This window comes from Haemaphysalis longicornis, unplaced genomic scaffold (genome assembly GCF_048455015.1).
Source record: "Haemaphysalis longicornis isolate Haplotype H1 unplaced genomic scaffold, Haemaphysalis longicornis Haplotype H1 scaffold_1, whole genome shotgun sequence".
NCBI lineage: Eukaryota > Metazoa > Arthropoda > Arachnida > Ixodida > Ixodidae > Haemaphysalis > Haemaphysalis longicornis.
The window spans coordinates 455,337,348-455,355,375 of NW_027526203.1; the positions used below are offsets into that span (position 1 = coordinate 455,337,348).

At 46.9% G+C, this 18,028-nt stretch overlaps 1 protein-coding gene across 2 annotated transcripts in view; it reads right to left on the minus strand.

The window, feature by feature from the left end:
• Window positions 1-18,028, minus strand: part of Trbd (ubiquitin thioesterase trabid) — a 61,008-nt gene that overhangs the window by 26,989 nt on the left and 15,991 nt on the right. For both annotated transcript variants that reach the window (XM_077687848.1, XM_077687849.1), the window contains exons 3-6: window positions 12,855-13,124; window positions 10,702-10,854; window positions 9,554-9,808; window positions 4,754-4,946 (exon numbers count right to left, since the gene is read on the minus strand). In XM_077687848.1, coding sequence (XP_077543974.1) covers window positions 4,754-4,946; window positions 9,554-9,808; window positions 10,702-10,854; window positions 12,855-13,124 — 871 coding nt within the window. The remainder of the gene's footprint in view (window positions 1-4,753; window positions 4,947-9,553; window positions 9,809-10,701; window positions 10,855-12,854; window positions 13,125-18,028) is intronic.

An 18,028-nucleotide genomic window follows, 5' to 3' on the forward strand; every position in this document is an offset into this window, starting at 1 on the left:
ATCCTACTAGTTACTAGCTTTCATCTCCCCGATTCCTGGCATGATGCTTTTCATGCTAGCCTTCCTGCCAGGTCGTGCCCACGCAACTTCCCTACCCACTTGCATGGGAGAGAGAAGTGCCCCCACTCAGACAGGCTGCCTAGAATGCCAACGAGTGGAACCTGCTTGACCTCTGCCTGGATCCCTTGATCAATAAATACTGCCAGAGATTTGGTCTGTCATTTGCCACCTCTCTGCCTGAGTAGCTGTGAAGCCCTTGTGGAATGCACATGAACGGCAGAGAGGGACTGGACTGTATACCACTTGCTGCCCTGGATGTGAAATAATTTCATTCAGCTCCTTAGAGCGACTACGAAGACAACATACAAATTTGCTTTACAGTTTAAATGGACACTTAAATTGGACAGTTTATGCCTCAAATGTGTTCAATGGGAAACACTGTGGCCATCATTGAGAAATTTGCTTTTACAGTGGAATCTCGATGATAAGATTCTGGGCGATACGAATTTCGGGATGATACTAATTTCTGACAAGTCCCGGCGAAATTGCATTGTTTTCAATGGGGAAAATTTCGGCTCTTACGAACGGACCTGCGCGGCCCGGCGGATGATATGAACGAGCCAGCGAGGCGCCCGACTGCCGAGCGAGCAAGCGATGGCGAAGTACGGGTTCTCTCTACCCTCTTTGTCGCTCTTTCTCCAGGAACGGCCGGGCTGTTGTTTTCTGCGTGCAAAAACGCGAAACCACCCGCACGCTGCGTGGGGCACGGCCGGCCGCGGCAACATAGCGGCAGCTTTGGTCGCGAAGTGGTGCGGGGTGCTTGAGCGACCGCTTCTAACCACTTTCTAAAATGCCGCTCAAAGCACGCACGAATTTTCTTGTGTGGTAAATGAGCTAATAATGTGGGTGGAAATGGTGCTATAAAGTATCATCCGCGGCGCTAGTGAAAGCGCCCATGAAATATCTGCTGGGGTGCTAAGCCTAAACATTTCCGGCGGAGCCAGCCAGCGCCTCGAGCGCTTCAAAACTACCGCCATGAGGCGCCCACTTTCCAATTAGCGCAAGTCGTCAGGCTCCTCCCAGTTCCACGCGCGTCGCGCGTCATTTTTTGACCGAGGCCACGAGGCACAGGCGGCCGCGGGCGCAGGATCGCCGACGCGCACAAATCGCCTGCAAACACGCTCCTTTAGTGAGCTAGGGCACCGAGAGTGAGGAGATTAAAGTCTAGAAAGGACAGCTCGACGACATGGAGGTTAATAAAAGCAGAAAAACGTCACGGATTTCTTCACGCGAAAGTAAGAAAAGAAATAAACGAAAACTTCTTTTAGTGCTGAATTTTTTTTTTGCCTGTGTTGGTTCATACGAATTGCGAATGATACGAATATTTTTCGCGGTTCCGCGAGATTCATATCATCGAGATTTTACTGTATTTTAAAGGGGAGAATTTGAAGCTGCCCACTTGCTCCTCCATCATGACATCAGCAAGGGCACTGTGAGGTACCTACTTTGGAAAGCTGCCAAAAATGAGTAGAAGTTACAAGTTGGACCTTAAGCCTAGTAAAAGCTGGTAGGGTGGTTTACGCGCATAACAGCTGTTCTCTCTTGAGATAACAAAACTCGGAGCTCAGGAATGTAGTATGTGGTTAGATTTTGATGACTTGAGTCCACATGAACCTCAGTTGAGAAAAATCGGTGGCCCCATTTAGTGGTACAGCTCGTTTTGATTATTGACTTTGTCGCCCTGTTAAAAGAGCCGCCCTGAGATGGCATCATGTCCCTGGCAAATGGGAATTTTCACCCTGAAAGTATTATCGATTAGCCATGAATTATTGCGCAGAAGACATCTGCTAATTGCCTTTAAAAGTTTTCAATCACAATTAGTTCGAACTACAAGCTCACAATACAACTTAAGGGGAGACGTGGGTCTTGAAATGAACTTTTTTATTAATTGGTCTGTGATAATGAAAATCACTGTGCATATGTGTTTTGGCTTCCTCATTTCAAATATGTAATTAGTTTTCAAGTGGTAGAATTATTTTTTGAGTTATAAGGAAAACACTGGAGCCTAATTAAGTAATTTCTTACGGGCCTTTAAGGAACTTTTTATTCAATTTTTTTTTAAATAAATGGTATGGGTGTGTAGCTTAAGACCTGCCATGCATGCTGAAGCTATTTATATTCCTGTAAAGATAGTTTATTGGATAGAATTAATCTAATTATGCCAAGTACAGTTTTCTGAAAACTTAATGACCTCTAATTATAACTCATAACATTTATTTGAGGCAAAATGAGCCAATTAAAATAGCTTCAGCATGCAGTTCATTTTATCCCGAATTCAACGGTATAACACTTGTAGAAATCCTTCGAAAAAAACTACCTCAAAACCCCTGTAAGGCTAGGCACATATGCAAAAAAAGGGAAGCTGAGAAAATCGCAGTTGAAGTTTTACGACAAGTGACAGTTTTATCTATTGAGCATATGAAAAAAAGAAAGGTTCTAGAATGTAGCTCGCTTTTCGCTCAACACGAGCATACCAAGTTTGCTGAAATCAGTTGGTGGGAAAATTATGAAATCCTCTGTCTACAGATGGCACCTGGCAGAAAAACTGAACAAAAGCAAAGCCAGAACGTTGCTTCAATTTTTATGCTGTTGGCATCGCGCCGTCTCTCTTTGGCGACTAGGGCTGAGGTGCCAAGCGTGCACCACAGTTGTAAACGCTATTTTGTTATGTTACTGCTTCATTTGTAGCAATCAAATCGGATTTGCATCGCGTGAAGTGAGTTGCAGCGAAGGGGCTGGTAACGGAATGCCCGCCACTGTTCTGTAACGTGCATGCGCTTGGCTAGGTGGGATAACCACGTTTTCGGTTTAATCTACTCGTATATCACGTTACCAACGCACATTGTGCACAGTGCGAACATTTATAATTCTCAAATCGCTCATCTATATGGTAACCTGCCGACGAGGAAGCGCGCGCCGGTGTGCGGGCCGAACCGCCGCAGCATCGTTGATAACAGAATGAACACACTTCCCTTGCGACGTCGGCATGCGGCATCCTCCACTTTATCATTTCTTTTCTTTCTATTTGCTGCTGATCGAAAGATAGACGCACCTTAGTGCCCCCGCAGGCGTAATCATATCGCTACGCTATCGTCTCGGCAGCCCGCGCGGGCGCTAAGCCTACCTCCGTCTCGGCGCCGTTCTCGCGATAAGTCGTCGTCACAGGAGCAGAAAATCGTATTTCAGGCGCTTTTAATAATGCCTGTTCTTCCTTTCGGTTATCGATAGACATCTTTACTTTATTTTTACGCCATGCGGGGCTTTTGCCGGTCCTCGCATAGACGAATACATGAGCCGTTGCCCTGTGATGAGAGTGCCGAGCAGACGACCCACGGCGCCCAGCCAATGAGGTTGCGCCCTGCGGTCACGTGCAGTCAGTAACCAATTAGGCGGCGCGATCCGTCTCTTTTCTACCCCGGTTTTACTCGCAACCAACGGACGAAACGGAGTGGTTCTGGCGGGGAATTGAAAACGAAAAGACGCGCTTTCGAATGAGACCAAGATGGACGCCGTGGCGCATGTAGAACCCGAGAGGCGAGTCGTCGAAAAAATGCTATTTTCGCGTCGAATCTTGGCCCATTTTAGCGGGCGTCGGTGCTATAAATTGATATTATGGCTCAAATACGTACTCCTGGGTCTGGATATTTTGCTAACCGGTAGAAAAATAGCTCTACTTTCCGAAAATGGCGATTTCTAAAAATCGATTTTTTGGCCAAATTTCGGGATTCCAAGACCCGCGTCTCCCCTTAACTTCACTAACTAACCACTTACTTAACTTAACTAACTTAACAATGTAACTTAACAACTTAATTTGTGGCTGTTTTAGTGAAAGTCAACCAATCCCGTATGTTTTTATCAGTTAGATCAGTGGTTCTCAGCTGTTACTGCCCCGGGGCCCTTTGGGGCTTGCAAAAGTGACGGGGGACCCCACGATGGAGCATATGTTGATCGGTGTCGTAATGTCAAACAATTTGTACTTGCAGCTTACGTCGCCCACACACTTACCCGATTCCCGCCTTTTCTGCATGACGTTAATGACAATGCACGTCATAATGCTGAATAATTTGCTCTTGAATCTAAAAGTCTGCCTTTTATGTATCTGTTTCTTTTCTTCTCATAGCTGGCGTGGTGTGCAAAAAGCAGATGTTAAAATACGTGCTACGCGGAGAAACTAAGCGTACGCGTAATGTGGCGAAGCCACCTTTTTGCATTGCAAGAAAGTGCTAGTTAGACAAATCGAGAAAAGAATGGCGGGAGGGGGGGGGAGGGGAGTTTTGAGCGAGGCTTCGCGGACCCCTCAAATGCTCTCGCGGACCCCCTGGAGTCCGCGGACCACCATTTGAGAACCACTGAGTTAGATAATACGAACGTATCTGGTAAGTTGACGCTTTTTTTCATTTTTCTTATTACTCAGCTTCATTGGTTGCAGTCCACATTAAAATTGGAATGCCAGTCATTTCAGCATGGAAAATGTTTGAATGATATGAAATTGCATGTTGTCTTCACAATGTCTATTACAGGTGAAACTGATTCACCGAAGCAAAACCACTACCGATAATCCTCTACACCTGACATGGTCGTCACACATTACCAGCACTCAATGAGCTCCGTAGCTGGTTCATCAGTCACGGTACTATAAAAGCTGTTCCAAGCACCCTGCGAATTTCAGCACTGCGGCTTGGCTGTGTCTTACCTGTGGGCAGTGCAAAGGTGACAAACTCGGTGACAAAGTAACACGAAAAGGGGCCCTTCCTCTGCTTGAAGGAGGCAGTGATGTGGCGCCGGATGTCAGCGGCGGCGTCCCGACCAACGTCCGAGGGAACACGCTTGGCAACAGGATGGGCCACACCCGTGTTGGACAACAGCAGGGCCAGGATTTCATCACGCTGCAGGAACACAAACAGTGCCCAAGGGCAGCCACTGCAGGCACTCTTACCGGGTGGCAAACAGTGCCTGCCTTCCCACTGAACACACGTGCAAATGTGCTCCCGATTGCCACAATCACGGGGAAACTTGGGCGACGGAACTGATTCCCCTTCAAGAAGCTCAAATGCGTCCGAGAAATGGAGCATCAGGGGCCAGTGCCCACTGGGTCACTGCGATTGATGTCCCAGTGGGTCCGTATGGCAAATTACAATTGCGAAGAAACACCTTGCCTACGAGGCGATTAGTAGACGTGACGGCTAGCTTTCTGCCTCCACTATAAAAACATCCACTGCAGCCACACATCAAGTTCACAATGCAGGTGGGCCTGTGCAGCATGCACAACAAACACTTGCAACTGCACCGATGCTGACAGTTGGGTCATTGATGCATATTTAAAGGGGCCATGCAGACAAAATACGTCATTTGAAAAATCTGGTGCTTTGTAGTGCCCCCAGCGCTCGTCTGGCAGCAAACGCTTTAATCACTGAGCAATTAATCAATTTAAATTAAAATTTTGATTCACCCGCCACATCGAGTGTTTCACGACGTCTCCAATAATGCAACAAGCACAGGTCTTCAAGCGAACGTTTGTGAGCTCTTAGGCTCTGCAGCAGACCGTGGAGCCTTGCTTAATGTTAGTTCTCCTAGATGGCACCACCATACCACTCGGGAACGCGTCCGCACTTGCTTTGTTTCTGACCGTGTTTGCACTTGGCAGGTTTTGTTACAGTAGGAAGTAATCGTTTCATGAAACCTGGGGTATGCTCGACAAACAGGGTCACGTTAGACAATGTCGCTTACGCCAATCGGCCAGTGTCGTGTGAGACAACCCCAAAGCGCCGGACTGCTGTGCCGCTATAACAAGCATACTGCGCGCAGTACTAACAGCAGTACAGACTGGCATTTCTATGTGTACGTGTGCGTTTGTAACTTCCATTGATTACCCCACCATTCTTAGTGCTACAGAATGAATATGCATTACATTTAAGCAAAAATAGCTCGTTCTGCAAGCTTATAAGCCCTGCCTAACTTGTGTTTACTTTTGCCGGCCTCAGCCAATCGCACGGCTGTGCATATGACGTCATATGTTCTAGTGCGGGAAATGAGCTAGTGGGTCGCATGGCCATTCCCCTTTTCCCGAATTATATAGCTTATTTCAGTGAAGTTTATGTTAGAAGTGGTGTCAGTATGATTCTAACAAGGCAATCTTTCGAATGAACCAAACTTGTTTTTTGTCTGCATGGTGGCCTCTTTAACAAAGAAAGCAGTGCACAAGTCATGTGTTGCATGTCCTGCCTTATGCACTAGCTGTTATCTGTGGTCTTGTAACTGCTCTGCCTCCTCTGGCATGTGTAAGCTGCAAGCTAAGCAACACTAAGCAAGCCTGCAAGCAAAATTACTGCTTCTAACCAAGCTTACTGGGGCACGGCAGCCCATCAGGGCAGTGAATGATGTGGCAAGTTATTTTCTGTATGTACTATACCTTGCCAGACAGCCATCACGCTTTGAAAATGAATTACCTTGTTCGTAAAAAACGGAAGATCTGCACTGTTGGCACTTGCCATAAATGCTTTTAGTGAATACCAAGAATGAGTCATCACATTTTTAAATTACGACAGTTGAGAAGATGGAATTAAAAAACATGAGAGAAGTCCGACAACCACTTATATATGCGCCACACTATTTCATCAGTAGTGAACACTTTATTTGAACATTATTTTACTCCCATTCACATTCATTTTTTCTTTTTACAATTTGGCATGCACTCAACCTGCAGTAGATTCAGTCTTAATGTCAGTGTAGTATTTGCACAACCCTGCATGTGCCACATCACTGCCTCATTTCACCACAGGCCCGATCCCACAGAAATCATTTCCTTCCTTTAGTCTGCAAAAAGACTTTGACAAAGTTGAGCGTGCACTTATTACTGCTTGGCTTCAGCAGGTGTTTCGCCCCAGATCCCATCTCATTAGCCACACAGTCTTGCAATGAGCCACAAAAATAAATGGCACATATGGTGAAAAGCGGAGCTTTAAACTCAATAATATGCAGGTGAAGCTGCTAGAGGAGCATTCACTTGCCCACAATGCAAGTAAAGCGAGCAGCAAAAGTTTCTGCCAACACAACGGGCACCAACCATGAACGTCCTACTTCTCGAACTGAACTAGAGCTGATTTCTTTGCGCATTAGTGCCACTTCTGGCAGGTGCTAGCGAGAACCTGCAGTGTAGCACATTCTTGCTGCAATTCGAGTGTCTCAGACTATGGGGATTAGGGTATTTATGCACCCCTTTATCGCTAGCTTTGCCACACGAATGCTGTTCACAATGGGTTCATTCTGTGAGTGCAGATGACTGCAGAATGATGGCGCCCAAAGTGGGGTCTTGTTTGCAGAGACAAGCAGGAGGCATGGAAGCATCCTTTGTTTTGAGCAGCAGACGATCTCTGCAAAGGGGAAAGACTTCAGGCCTAACTGAAACAAACAAATTATTTATTGCTGCGGTGTTTTATTTTGGTTAACCCCAGAGTTTGCAGTGCTCGTGTATGCGGCAGGACATTGTTGCCATATATGACACACAGTCTCCGAATTTTTATTGGGACATTGCCACAGAGCTCGCATTGTTGCGACAGCCCGAAGTGAGTGATACGTACCATATCTACTCGAATCTAGGCCGGTACTTCTGTCAAAAAAGTCATTTACGAAGGCTGAGGGTCGGCTTAAATTCAAGGATGCGGCTTTCCTGTTACATCAGGACATTCGATGCCACCTCGCAGCCAAAAGCTTGCAGCTTGCAGTTTGCAGGCTCCATTTTGTTCGAACGTTGTGAACACAGGTCTCAGTGTTGCGTGCTTGCTTGCTTACGTTGCCGCAGGACCTCAAGAAGCACATGTGTACGCGGCACAATTGCACCCACCAAGCGGTGCCACTACACTGCGGCTTTTAACCGGAAGGTAGTTTTGGAGGCAGACAGAACGCCAAACCTCCAGCACAGCGCGACTTTGGCATCGATTAGAAGAACATGTGCCAATGGCAGAAGCAGCGGAATGGACCTTTCAACTAGCTGCAAGCAAATGGCCTTCACAGGACCGAAGAAAGGTTGACACCACAAGGTGGACACACATCGCAGACTTTATCCGGAAGCAAAGATAAGGTGGAATGCCCATGACGACGGAGATAATACAGGCGAAGGTGAGGGAGATTGCAAACATTCAGCCATCGCGCGGACTCAGTTCAAGGCCAGCAGGGGCTGGGTCACTCGTTTTATGAAGCTATTCAGGTTCAGCCTGCAACGGTGAACATCTGTGTGCCAAAACCTACCCCCTGACCTCAGGAGAAGCTAGTCGCATTCCAGTGCTTTGTAATCAAGAAGCGGCTGGAAAAGGAGTACAGACTGGGCCAGATCGGTAACACCGATCAGACCCTGGTGTATTTTGACATGCCTGTGGCCTACACAGTGAATGAGAAAGACGCAAAACAAGCGAAAGTCCGAACTGCAAGCTACGATGAGCAGCGCACCACCGTGATGTTGTGTTGCATGGCTGATGGGCGAAAGCTGGAAGACTCTTCCAGCTAAAAAGTTTTCCCTAAAAATGTCGTACGAGCCCACGAGAATGGGTGGATGAGTGGTGCCTTTGTCAAAGATTGTGTTAAGACTGTTTGGCAATGCCATGCTGGGGCTCTGCTTTTAAGGAGTCACTCCTGGTTCTGGTCTCCTACTGCAGCCCCTTGACAGATGCCGTTAAGTCTGTGTCTTCGGACGACGATACGGACATTGCGGTAATACCCGGCGGTATGCAGAGACAGCTACAACCGCTCGACATTAGGGTTCCCACCTGACTGGGTTTTGACCTGCCCAACCGGTTTTTTAGACAGCGGGCCGATTGCCGGTCCATACTTAAAACCAGCCATCATTGGCCGTTTTTTTTTTTTTTTTTTGGCATCGTGCCGCAATTATTCATGTTTCTGCGTTTTACAACCGTCAATTCAGCAAATGGGATGATATAAATATGTGTTGACAAGATGCCAAAGGACATGCGAGCAGACAAAATATGCAGGCGAGAGCGCTGGGGAACCAAGGTGAAGAACAACAAGAGGAGAACAGAGCTTTTATGGACAAAGTATGTTCGGTTACTTCTGAGTGCAGCACATTCAAAGCAATAGCCAAAATCTCAAGTTGCTTTTACTAGTACATGCGTTATATTCTGTCTAGGAAAACATTACAACTATTAAAATAGCGTGTAAAAAAATGGCATTTTTGTCAACAAAAATTCAAACTTGCATCCTGGGTCGGGTAACACCTATTTTTGCAGCTTACGTGGCATTCGCTATAAGTGGTCTCCACTCTATAAGCAATGTCACTTTTCACTTTGGCATACTGAGTAAAAGAAATTATAGTTCTAGCAATTACGGCAACAGCCTGAACCTCGGTAATTCCAACCCACCACTACCCATGGTTCCTTTACTGGTGTGGGCACCACTTCAGAGTTCACATTACACCCCTCCCAGATTGTTCTTTTGATGGGGAACTCCGTGGTACAGCCCTGCGGCCCGGCTCTTGGCAGCTTACCTCTTGACGAATGGCCATGTGTGCCAAGGTGAAGCCAGGGTCGAAGGTGGCAGTTCGCGACAGCAGCCCTGCCTCACTGAGGGTCAGCTGGCGTGCAGGATCTCCACCAGAGGTCAAATAGCGACTGATGGGCTCGGGGTTCCCCTCTGCAATGGCTCGGCAGGCGTTCATCCAGAGCCGATCGGCCTCCCGCGCCTGCCGCCGCAAGGTGGACAAGTAGTTGTTGGGCTGGTTCTCTTCACTGGACACCTGCACCTGGAAGGAAGACGAAAGGGCGCACACACGGTCAGATCACTCGGCGGATGCGCACAATGCAGAGAACATGGCCCAAAACATCAAGGTAGCAGAAAACCTCACATAGGCGGACAGAGGGGGTTGGCTTTTAGTTCAAGCCGCATTTGAAGCTAGTGATTCTGGTTGGATACGTCTGTACTGCATAACACCTACTTTATTCAAATGTCGCACAGGCAGCAAATACTGCAAGCTGCATTTAAGACAAGGCTATGTATTTAAAAGAACTAACACAGCATTTAAATTAGATTATAATTACTACTTTCAAATGTGCCTTAATTGCAAGTGCCCTAATGGTATGTTTTGTCAGGGAACCACATATGGGGGTTGTTGACAATGGAGCGACATTGCTGGCTATATGTTTGTTTTTCATTTGTGACGACCCAAATATGAACTTTGGTTGGTTGGAGGGAAGGAGGGAGGGAGGGAGAGAAGGGGGGGCCTGTTTTGTAAACGAACTTTTCTCTATTGTAATTGCATGTCTGCGTGCCCTGACCCATTTCCCGTTTTGTTTGAAATGCCACCAAGAAACAGGTAAGGATTACCTCCTTTTTAGTGGATTTGAAGCCTAGAACAATGTATTTTTGTATCTAGGATTTCCGTGCGAGCCAGATTGCTGAGTTGTTAGAGCCGATTTTTACACCTACCATTACGACGAATATCAGATATAACGAACCTGATACTACTTCATTATAATGAGGTTCGACTGTACCAGGATTTTATAGCATAACTAGGTCATCTGAAGCTATTTGGCAACTTCAGAGTTACTGGTTTTGTCTGACAAAAATAAATCCTCCCACAAGGTTAAACACTGTTAAAAAACCCCCCCACGTTGTCTCCTAATTTACTCCCCTTACCTCAATCTCGGTTGTCTCAGCAAGGCGATTGCTTCCTCCAGTACAAATGGAGGGCAATCCAGTGGTGGAGTTGTTCCGCTGGTCATCCGAATCAGGCGTTCGAATTGGGCCTGGTGATTCAGCCTTGGAGCGGGCGGCACTGCACATGATGCACTGCAATGGCGAGACAACGTCGGCTACTTGCGACAAGTGAACACAAACGGGGTGCGGAAACATCAGTGCCTGTGAACATCACAAAATTTTGCTTCAAAACAGACTGGGTGTTCAAACAGTAAATGGTGCAGACACAGGCCTTAAAAAAAGTGTGCTGCCCGATTCAGTACAAAACAAAAAAATATGGTCTTGCAACACTATCCTAGCAGACGACAACAACAATGTACAACATAAGTGGACAGGAGATTGCGTTAAGAGCAGTAATTGCACATAGGGTTTAAGAACTCATGTGAAGCGATGAAAGCAGGGCAAAAGATGCAAAGCAAATGACTCATTTATGGAGGGGTGCAAAATTAGTGGCGCCACTGCTCTGCAAGGGGCCTTACAACTGTGCTGTGTTCAGCGCCACCTTGCGGACAATGAAGAATTAAGCTCCCTGTTCCGTAGGCAGACAACGTCCCATAGCAACGTCCCGAAGCACAGTACGAATATCATCGTCGTCAGCACCATCATTTATTGTACCCTTAACACTTTCATGACTGCGCCTCTTCCCATCGATAGTACATTATCGATGACAACAAATTCAAATTTTGGCGCTCTCCGAGCTCTTCTGGACAGCTAACGCCATACGAGGGTAAAAGAGCAAGTATTTCATCAGTTTCGCTTTTGAGTTTCTTTTGTCCACCGCGGGGGGGATTTTTAAATGTCCTTCACCGGCAGGGAAACGAGCTCACGTGGTCACGAAGGAAGCTCATACTAACGCCTAAGACTTGAAGGTAGCGAAGCTGTAAGTAACCCTCATGATCATCAAAAAAGGACAGTTGAAGTCAATGATTTCAGCCGATTTGCCTTTTCTTCGCTGCTGCAACGACCTTTACTCCATATTTGTTGCTATAACGGCGACAAAGAAGAAGCAAACGGAAGAAGTAGAATGAACAAATGGAATGCGCATACTTAAACTAGGCGCTTGCAGGTGCAACGTGTACCCTATCACGTGTTCTGTGTCGAGCAGGTGGCGTGATTCCTCTCCCCATAGCCGTAGCCGAGTGAGTAAGACAACTGACTAACTCCGCTGATCTACCAGACATGGGTTCCAATCCTGCCGGTGCCGGTGATTTCTTTTCTTTATACTGTTATGCAGAGTTTTGCGAAACGCCGGAATCAATGGATTGCTAAACAGCTTCGCTGTTAAAAAGGCAATCTTTATTGATGCAGGGAATTCTCCCTACCCCAACACCGGAAGGCTATTTGGAAAACTATAAATATACACCCTCGTTCAGTTGTTTTGTTGGATATATGCCATTTTTCACAGCGGTCGAACGCCAAGTAGAGTGCACATACACAAACGCACCTATGGTTCTGTGCTTTTTATCTTTTTTCGGGGTGCTATGTGCTTTTATATTTTTTCGGGGTGCTATGTGTACAGCGGCATTGCAAGCAGCTGGCCTGTGTACTTTCGTTGGCTTTTATTAGCAATTTGACAGTATAGAAACATTTTCAGGTATATTCTGGTAGGTTACAATAAACACACATTTATTCCTATTATGGAAGTTATACTAATGCAATAAAAAACACACAACTGCTTCTTTCTGGTTGAATTCTGAGGCCTTTGTGATGAGGTCATATCAGAAATTGCTGCACATCCTTTATTTCCACCAGTTATTTCCATCAGCGAGATAACGTCGCCCCTGCTGCCAGGTGGTACCAAATGTCACCTCAAAACTACAGTGCACGAGGCCCACAGCTGTGTAGTTGAGCACAAGTCAATTTTGTTTATCCCCCTAATACCCCACCAAATTACGACCACTAAAATACAGTAGAACACCACAGTTTACAGAATACATGCTGCCTTGCAGGTTATGCCGCACAGGTTACTGCTTGGGCCCAGTGCGGGGAAATTGTACCCCCCGTACGGTCAGGAGGTCTTAGAATTCACCCCTCTCGGCCACTATTTGGGAGAGTTGGCAGGTAGTAGGCCGCCAAGACAAGGAGCTGCTGACCTTGTGCGCCTTGGGCCAGTTCTCGTAGGTGCAGGACGGGCAGGACCACTTGCCGCGGGGGTCTGCGGTGCTGCTGTGGGGGTCCGCCTCGGTGGACGTCGTGGCCTCCTGGCTCGCGGGGGGACTGGGCGGAGGAGGGACAGCTGACGGCGCCCGCGCCTGCAGGCACTGCGTGCACTTGGCCGCCCGGGGCCAGTTCAGGTAGGTGCACCGGCCACAGCTCCACTTCTGGTACGGGTTGGCTGGCTCGGGGGACACCAGGGGGGAGATCTGCAGGGGGGAGCCGCGTTAGCATCATTAACTCTGTTGCCCCACGGTGGCCATGCAACAAGTGGGATTCGCCACACAGTATCCACCCCCTTGCCACGAAATACCACAGCTCCATACAGCTGACCCCAAGAAGCACAATGACCTCCCACGGTCGCTCAGTAGACAAGGTGTTGTGCTGTTGAGCCCCAAGGGCGTAGCGGGCTCGATCCCAGACGCAGTGGCTGCTTTTCAGATGGAGGCGAAAAGCAAAAACGCCCCCCGTGCGTCGATATTTGGGCGAACGTTAAGGACCCCGATAAGTGGTCAAAATTAATACGGAGCCCTCCACTACGGCGTGCCTCATAGCCCAGGTGTAGCTTGGCGCGTCAAACCCCATAATCCAAAAAGCCCAATGACGATCTGCCTGCTTTTGCAAGGTATATGTCTGGAATGCAAGGTCAGAAAATTCACTGCTGCCATCAAAATTACTTGCCCATTACTTGCAAAATTACTTGCCCAATTACATGTGAGTGATGTTCAAAGGTCTGGTACGCCACTCGCACACCATTAAGTTACTGCGTAAGCCGTCGTGGAATGAAAAATATTTTTAAAGACGATAGTCTTTCTTGGGCTCCTTAAACCCAGAAATTTTGGTCTGTCTGTATGTCTGTATGTCTGTCCGTCTGTCTGTCTGTGACTCGATTCAGCCACCCGGCCAAAGCAAAACAATGCCTGCCCATTAGTCTTATATAGTCACAGCTAAATCTACCCGTCTTTGTCCGGTGTAAGGTTCATACTTGTCAACATTGTTGAAGAAGAACAAGACATTACGCAAATATGAGACAGCAAATCAATACAGAAGTGATATTTGCAGTGTTCCTTTATAAAAAAATCAAACATGCTTGCTTTTGCGAAATTAAATACTTCATCAACTGCAGAAAAAGAATTCACTTCGCCGTCGCCTACTGTCGCCCGCGCCACTATAGCTTCTTGCGCCATTTTAAGAAATCAACCGGCAACAGTTACGCAAGGTTCCACTAGATAGGTTCCACGTTCTGCTTGCAACGCACGTGGAGTAGGGAAATGCGGTTCTATAAACGTTGAAGTAGGGCGCCTCGATTAACGCGCGTCTCCGCCGTACAGCAGCGTTCGCATCGAGACACCCGGTTTGAAGCAGTATAACGCGGGAAATTTAAAATGATTTAAGCAAACCTTTGGCGTCTTTACCTTGGGAGGAGCGCGACGCAAGAGGAACAACATGAGAGGTGAGCGGCAAAGCGAAGGGAGGCATTTACTTCGCAATAGCCGATAAAGACTATCGTCTTTTGACGACATTTGCAACGAAAGGAGCAGATACGCGGCCAATTTTTTTTATCACTGTCACCCGCAACTACAAAATTTCATTTGGGAATGTATCATAAGCAGATTTAGAGATGAGTACCTGTCACAACCTGCGCTTTTACGAGTGCTTCCATTTTAAGGAACTGCGTTGTTTAACAACATGCACATCACATAAGAAGGACAATTAAAAGCAATATAAAAAAATCCACCCACACAATGTGCACACACACAAAAATGCACATAGGGGATGGGTCTAAAGACCCATCTCTCAGAAGAAAAAAATGTTTTTGCCTCGTAGAACAAAAATAAGAAAACAATGCTGCAACTATAACAGTGGCAGTGCTATTCAATCATTATCTTGTATTAAGTGTTTCCCTGCTTGCCGAACGTCACTTTTCACTTTTGTATCTGATGGGTGGAGTGCTGAGGAGTATATACACGACAAATAAGAAGTTTTGTTGTGAAAACAGTGCTGAGTACTGCCCATCCCGAAAAAAGAACACAACAAGAAAAAATATCGTGTGAAAACTATTTTACCACACACGTATACAAAAAGTATGTGTGCATGTCACACACACACAAAAAAATTTTCACAAGCTGCTTTTTTTCCTGAGGCCACTGTTACTGCAAAGCAAGAATTAATCTTGTGATTAAGCCCATTTTATTTTTATTTATTTATCAATATTGTAGGTCTTCTGCAGACCCATACAGGTAGTGGGCACACATCAAAAGCATTTAATGATACACAAAGTCAAAGAAATACAATGTTTTCAGGGGCAATAAGAAGAACAACGGAACACTTTTTTAATAGCAAGTACATCAATAGTACATTAGCTATATTGGCACACTTCGCACATACGAGAGAAAAAAAAAATACTAGAAACCACATGCTACACATGAAAAAAAAAATGTACAAGACAGTACAATGCAACACAGCAAGACACTTTTTACGCTATTACAATGACAACAAAAAATACTATACAAGCTCCATTAGCTACTCCACAAATGAACAAAATTGATCTATATTTGTAATATTTGCAGCTTCGATTGGCAGCACGTTCCAAACATTCACAGTGCCGGGGATAGGAATATTGAAACGCACTATTTATCGCAGTTTGTCCTACTAGAACGGTCGCCAGGCAGATGAATATAGTCTTCGTTATGAATTGTAATGTGACCGTAAAAGAGGAGTTAAAAAAACTTCATGGAAGAAACATGACACCAGCAGAACAGAGTTGCTAGGTGCGCTTGATTGCGCATGTACGTTGCACTGCTCATAATTGCACATAAAAGCGATGCTGGATTTTCTCAACATGAAGGATTGTATTGCTTCTGGTGACTTCCTTACCTGTGCCAAGGAAAATAAATATCACAGCAGACGTCAAATTGATGTTCGTATAGCATTTCTGACTAACATTTGTATCACACACTGTAATAAATTTCACACGCGATAGCAGCTGACGAGCCAAAGCAATTTTTTGAGCCTTCTTATTGCAGCTCACAAGGCTTTCTATCCTAATGCTTGCTGCATCGCCAGCAATTGCTCCTTGAAACAAGCTGGAAAGCAGGGCCCAAATTCACAAATCTGTTAGCACGCAAGACAAAGTTGAAGCAGATTGGAAAAATGGTTCCGGTACGGTACGCGGTACCCATTACTGGTCCGTACTGGGAAGGCACGTTTTAAGAGTCATAGCAGACCGTAACTACCGGACATGCTACCGGACCGTATACATAACCAACCGTGACTGGGAGCGCCGTCTGGCGCCGAATTGGGTAACGCGCCGCGTGAAGCAGCAAAAAGCATTTTTTTTTTGCAATAATTCCAGATATTGGGATTTAAAAAAGTAGATAATTGTAAGCTTAGAAACTTTTACACCACTTTAAAGGGACACTGAAGTGAATCTGTCAAGCTCCCGGTTTTGCTTGCACTGCGTAGACTGGCTTTAACCCACTTTTCATTGTTTATCCGGCTGATAAGTCGGTCATTATTTTATAAAGCGCGAAAGAAGAAAAACTACCATGCGCGGTCTGTGGCGGCCGCACCTACTAAAGGCTGTGACGACGGGAGGAGGTGCACCATGATTGGACGATGTTTAAGATTAGCATTCAAACAAGTTTCGGTTTCGGTTCTGTAAAACAACATGCTTGACATCCGACGGCATCGTTGGATGGGCATTCTCGATATCTCAGTAATCGCTGTACCGCGCTTCTTCCAGGTTGTCGGCTGTAAAATGCCTAAGATAAGCCTCCCAGGACGGATTGGAATCATAGCAACCACTAGCCGAGGCCTACGCAGTGGATGAACGCCCTCCACGTCACCGCAGACGCTCAAATGCCATGCACTTTTCCCCCATATCTGGAGCTTGCCTCACTCATGCCTGTATCGTAAAAAGTGTGTTCGCACCAGGCCAAGGGTGTGTTGAGTCTGTCCCGTGCCCACTGCCCGCAAGCAGTTGGTGCTTATGGCAACAGCACGCCAACGAGAACTCGCCAGCGCGTCAGTGTCAGCCTGCGCGCGTTCTGTGAACTAATTCGTGGAGCAGTGAACGTTGCGGCCCAAAAATGGTGAACTCAGTATAGAAAACATAGGCCGAAAACTAAAGTCAACTTACAAAAAAAAAAAAAAAAAAAAGAAAGAAGAATGTACCCTTGGGGATTCGAACTTGTGACTTGCAAACAACATACGGTACCTAGTGCTCCAGACCACTCGGCTATGGGGCCAGCGCTTCTGCCACCAGAAATATAAGGTATATAATGTATAACCAGTTTACACTTTTATTTAGTTTTAGCATTTCAAGCAGCTTAGGTGACTACTTGTTGTATAGCGCTCGTGCAGTAAGCGTGCCCCTAATTTCCACAATATCTCACGTCTGGCAATTGCATTTCTTAGACGGAAAAGCGTTCGCAGATGTGTGGTCATGCTGCTGACCACTGTGCTTGTTCTCCCAGCGCAAAAAAGTGCTTCGTGCTCCCTAGTTTTATGCTGTACGGTGTGGGCTAACGTATGGGATAGCAGCAGAGGACCCCGGCTAGCTTCGCTAGAGAACGCTACGCGCCGTACACTAGCCCTGCGGAATCCGAAGACTCACGCATGGGTTCGGGTACTCACATGCGGTAGACAGGCTCCGGCAATCCAAAATGAGGCTTTATTGCCTGGCAGATACAGGACATATACCAGACAACATGACTATCGCTCGCGGGGAGACAGTGGCTCCTGTCGCTCGCTCAAGCCGCTGGGCTCAGACCTCGATATCCGTCATCACGGCCGCGGGAGCAGGGGAGGCATCCCGTGGCGACCGATCAGGGCAGAATCTCTGGGCAGAGTCCGTGGAGCCAACTGGGTTCACCGTCATCGGGTCATTCCGCGTAGGCACCGCCGAGCCAACCGACTCCGACCAAATCGCCCAGTCGACTCCTGGCGGAGCGCTCGTTCGTCCCGCAGGTCAGATCGGAGGGGAGAGAAGGTCTTCCCCAGGTCGGGGAGAGGGTGGCGCGAAGGAAAGTGGCAAACTGGTCCTCCTTCCCTCACGCCCTTGCGCACACGTTTGCGGCGAGCCGGTTCGGCGCGTTGCGCGGGGTCATGA